The sequence below is a fragment of the Balaenoptera musculus genome, chromosome 18 (assembly GCF_009873245.2).
Source record: "Balaenoptera musculus isolate JJ_BM4_2016_0621 chromosome 18, mBalMus1.pri.v3, whole genome shotgun sequence".
Lineage (NCBI taxonomy): Eukaryota > Metazoa > Chordata > Mammalia > Artiodactyla > Balaenopteridae > Balaenoptera > Balaenoptera musculus.
The window spans coordinates 59,175,991-59,181,253 of NC_045802.1; the positions used below are offsets into that span (position 1 = coordinate 59,175,991).

Here is a 5,263-nt window from a genome sequence, read left to right on the forward strand (position 1 = left end):
ATCTTTGATTGCCATTTCAGTAAGTTTCGATACAGGGTGTGTTACTGTCCACTTACTAGTAACCAAAACACACATAGAAGACTTGTAACAAATATTCAGAATCTGTTATTTTCATGAGCTAAACATTTCTGAGACTTTAAGATTCACGTTTGAACATACAGTACTGCAATGTTGGCTACATAAAATAAAATAAATAGAAGATCTTTTTCAGAGGAAGCTCATTCATCAGAGGCTGTATTGCATTTAAGGATTTAACACTGGTATATACAGAAGGGAAAGCATTTCACTTAGAAATACTTTACATTACTGGAGCTCTCTTTTTAATATGGCAACATATAGCAGCTTACCATTCTGACACTTAAAAATCAAGAGGAATAGTGCTACTCTTTTATCCTTTGGTTCCCAGTGACAAATAATGCAGTAATCACACCTCTGGTTTTCAGTTCCTCTCGAATGATATTTATTAACAGAGAGAAACCCGACGCTTTAGCTGAAATTTGGCAGCCCAAGAAGCGCACCAACTGCTCCAGAACATCCCTCATGTTCTAGAAACAGTGCTTTCAGTTGACCTTTTGACCAGTAACCCAGGACATATGCCAAAAGTTTCATCGAGAGAGAATTGACACGTAAAGTTTCCAACAAAGACAACTCTGTTTATTTTCTCATTAACAGCACACATTCGTGCCACAGAACCAATGTTATTGGTGATAGTAACTAACGTAGCTCTTGCTAGATCTTCTTTACCAACAGATTCTCGCTTCTTCTTATAAGTCATATTCCCAAAACTAGATGCTACAGCCCAGCCAGACAGACCAAATCTTTCAAAATCTCCTCCGTAAATATCACGGACCAGCTTGTCAGCTTGGGTGCTCTCACCTTTGGATGCCATTTCAAGAGCCTCTTCAAAACTTTCACAGCCAGTCAATAAACTACATAAACCCAGAAAGGTACCCCCTCCAAGGCTTGTCCCAGTTGCTCGTTTATAGTTGTCTTTGGAATGGACTGCTAAAATACTGACCCCGGAACCAATGTTTACTACCAGCAGTGGATAGGGATCCGCCAGGTTGAAAGGCATCTTTTGGCATCTCTCAGGTTCTGAGGCATTAGCAAAATAATAGCACTCTGCTTGTCCATTGAAACTGCCAGAATCTATGTACAGCAAGCCCTTTACAAGGCAGTCAGCTTCATCGTTTGTGCAGGTGGAGGTTTCCAACTGTGCGAAAACCGTTTTCAAACTTGTCACCACCACCTCCTGTAGCACGTAGCACCGTGGGTAGTGTTGAGAAGTTTTTCGCTCTTCCCCTTTGGACAAAAGCAGGCAGGTCCTGGGTTGGAAATCTGATAAAGTGCAGGTTCCCTCTCCGGCCAAAAAGTGTTAAATCTTTTAGTTCAAGGCGTGCATCCCGAATACCAGTGGATCCACAGGCTACATTAGAAGTCAAATATTTCCAGATACTTTTTAAGCTCTCAACTTCTTGTTCTTCCTCTGCTGTGATATCGATAGGTTCAAAATACGAGCGCTTTACCAGAGTTCCCCCGATGTCCATGCCAAACCATGGGAAAGAGGGTTTCTTGGCATCCTTGATCTTCATGGCGTCGGCCCGAGGGGCGAGAGGCAGCCTCCGGTCCTCCCCTCGGGCCGGGAGGGGCGGGGGCACCTGAGACGAGGCCCGGCCCAGGGGGCGGCCCCCCTATCCCCGCGAGGGGCGGCCGGACCGAGCGAGCAGGGGAAGCAGGGAGGGGGCCCCGGGAGGGGGCCCTGCCGCCGCCGCCGCTCCAAACAAAAGGCCTAGGTCCCCCGAGCCGCCGACCAATTTATCTATTATTTACACGTAGGATTTTTGAGGACTGAGTTGCACATAGGTTTGTTGAGAAAATAGTATATGTGAAATAGCTTTTTCAGTATTCACTAAACTTATGTTTTAACAAATCTTAAAAGCAAGAAATGAATATACCAAACCGCAAATCTGATTTTCAGGACTATATAGAAAATCTTCCACCGGAGCCCGAGAAACATGAGCCTAAGAAATATGTGGTCTAACTTAGAACGGGGGAAAAGGCATCGTGTAAATAGTTTTATGAGACCAGATTTGTTGCAGCTGTTGTGGTGGTTTTGTGTCTAAATGAAGGACTGAAGTCCATTTTTGCCTCCTTGGAATCAACAAGGAAAATCACATGGTCATATTGGGGAGAGTTTTCCTTCCCTGTCAGAAGAACCTGTTTTGACATTAAAGTTCTCTCATCAGATCTGAACCACTCTCCTTCATTCACCTCCCTCTGTTCAGAAAAATACTCCTGTCGTAGATCTCAAAGAAATCAGGTTTCATCTGAAGCAGAATAAATGATTTAAGAAACTTGATTATTTTAAGAGAAAATTGGTTTGCCATAGTAAACAATATTAGTAAGAAAGTAAAAGTATCTTACTGTACCTACCCAATTTTTCAGACTTCCCCTGATAAATATTCTTCTAAAATTATTAGATTTATTCAGAAACCACATTTCTTTTATAAACATTTCTTTGTAAAACACCAAACTATCTTCAGTTTGCTCTGAATCACTGTTGTCCTACCTAGAGTCTAAATAATTTGCCAATGAATACATTATAACGTAAGTATTATAGAGTACAGTGAATTATAATGGCTTCTGTCACAATAGAAGGTAAGTGTTCCATCCCATTCACGTTGCAATTTGACAACTTCCTGAAGCAGTTGTTGACAAAATAGCACATATGAAAGGAAGCTTACCCTTTAGCCCTTTGGTACAATCAAAAGAACACAACTATTTAACAAGGGAAGAATTAAAGTCTGAACAGCAGTGCTCTGTCTGGGGGGAATTCTAGTATTGCTTATGAAGGATATTCAGGGAGACAGCTATAAAAACACAAGTCCACTGAAGTTTGTAAATTAATTTAGCAATTGCTACGACAAAGCTAAGGGCATGGAGCTAGCTAATAAAATGTGTCAATCATGAAGGCTTTAAAGAAAAGTGGAAGAGAGCAGTTATTGTAGATTTTAATGGTGCTTCAAGTTTTAATCTTTTCTTCCAGACATGACCTTGTATAATAAATCCCAGGTTGTTTTCTGAGAAAGGAGAACTTATTACAGCTACACAACTGTCATATTTCCAATATTTTTCTCTCTCTTTTACCTTTATGTCAAATGGTTTCTGGATTTTTAAATTCATATGATAATAAAACCATTAGAGTTTTATTCTCTTTATGGAGAGTTGGAAGTATACACATTAAGCAGAGGATATGAACAAAGTCTTAAATTTTCCACAAGCTATATTAAAAATGATTTCCTCTGGAAAAATAGATACCCACTTAGGAATACGAATAACTGTAAATTAAAAAATGGATTAAATTTCGCAGGATATCGATTTACCAATTTAACAAAACAAATATAAGTATATGCTTTGTTTCCACTTCAATAAAATCTATTGAAGTGATAATTAAATTATGGCCTGATATTTTCTTTCAACCTAAACTAAGCTTTCATATTTCCTACAGTAAGTATTATAACACAGAAGATAAATAAGGCTGCCACCTGCAAATCATTATAGTTTAAAAAGTAAATAGTCCTATCAAGATAAAATATTTAGAATAATTTTAAATATACCAAATACTCATGCACACATAAACAGATACATACACATACATAAACATATATGTATATATGTGAGAAACACACATTTTAAGGATAATCTTGGAGAGTTTTAATTAGTAAAGAGTAGTATTTACCTTACAGAGATTCTTTTATTTTTATACCAGAAGATGCATCCTTTAGAAACAATTTTGGTTTTCAACTCTGGATCTCAGAATTTCAGAGTTGGAAAAGTAAATGTCTTTAATGCCTTTTTAAGTAAATGTATTTAATCCCATTACATACTAGGGCTTCAGTTGTCTCTATCATATTTGCATCAGAGATCAACCTGCTTTTCCTGGTCCAGTGCATCCGAGGGCCACTTGGTCTATCGTTGTACATCTCAGAGTGTTGGGCATTTTTCCCTTGATGCATGCCTCCTCCTGTACATTCTTTATGTCAATTAGATTATCATCTGGTCAGAGCTGCTGTTGAATGTCCATCTTCCTTATTATAGACATTAAGCTAAAGATAGTTAATATATATTCTGAGTTACAGATCTAGAAAGCAAGGCAATTGTCTGTTCTCTGCTGAACTGTCGCCCATATGCCACTTTAGTTGCTGTAATTGAAAAGTGTAATGAACATGTACCTCTCCAGCTTGTTGGATTGCAATATATATATATATGCACGCATATATGTCTCTCTATGTGTATATATGTGTGTATACGTACCACTATGTATTATATAATATATATAATATGTACTATATATTATATGAATCAACCCTTCTCCCTTAATATTTATTCTTTGTTTATTTTTATTTAGTTTTAAGGATGTAGCTGTAGTAAGAGAATATGTAAATGATAATCAACAGAGGAAGGAGTTTTTATTACCTAATGTCTAATGGCCTTAAAACTGTCATTAGTGCTGCCTGTTTGTACTGTGTTTCTAATTCATACTGATACATGTAATTGTGTGTAGCCGAAGACTACCAACTTAAGATATCATTCACCTTTAGTGGAAAACATACACTCACATTCCCCTTTTATTTTCTTATCTTTTATTATTGACCCGGTGAAATTCATTGTCTAATTTTACCCTTACTATGAATGCCCACCGTACCCAACAAAGGGATGAAGTAGAAGCTCTAAAACACAAACATTCCCGTTTTCTTTTTCTTTTTTTTCACAGTAGGGTAGTGTTGCAGTTGAACTCTTGATCCATCTCTAAAGTCCAACTGCCTGCATTCACTGGGAACACAGTCAAAGGGATAAAAAGTGACCATAGATGTGCTATAGACTGGGAGTCACCCACCCTGATTAGAATTTTGAATAATGAGGAGGAGACAGTCATGAGGAGATTTAGTATCAGGTTTTTCTAGAAGGAGGAAACCACAACAAATGCAAAGGCCACAAAAAGGAAATAACCTAGGTGTATATGAGTATCAGAAAGAGGTTCACAGACTGCAGTTTGGTGTGTGAGGGGCAGAGGTGTAGGAGGTTAGGTGGGAGAATGAGGCAGGGGTCTTCTCTGTACCCTCTTCTAGCTGTGGGAAGAAGTTTGGATTTTATTTCAAGGCAATGGAATGCAGCCGGAGGGTTTTTAAGAGAGGAAAGAACAATCTGATTTGTGTGGTAAAATTCCACACTGACTGCAGTGTGGAGAATGGATTATAGGAGT

The 5,263-nt window shown here is 38.4% G+C and overlaps 1 protein-coding gene across 1 annotated transcript; it reads right to left on the reverse strand.

The window, feature by feature from the left end:
• Positions 1-486: 486 nt before the first annotated feature.
• On the reverse strand, positions 487-1,592 carry LOC118884307 (pantothenate kinase 3-like). The gene is given in 3 exon segments (XM_036831865.1): positions 487-628; positions 630-1,190; positions 1,192-1,592. Coding segments are annotated over 3 exon segments (1,104 nt in total).
• Positions 1,593-5,263: the final 3,671 nt, after the last annotated feature.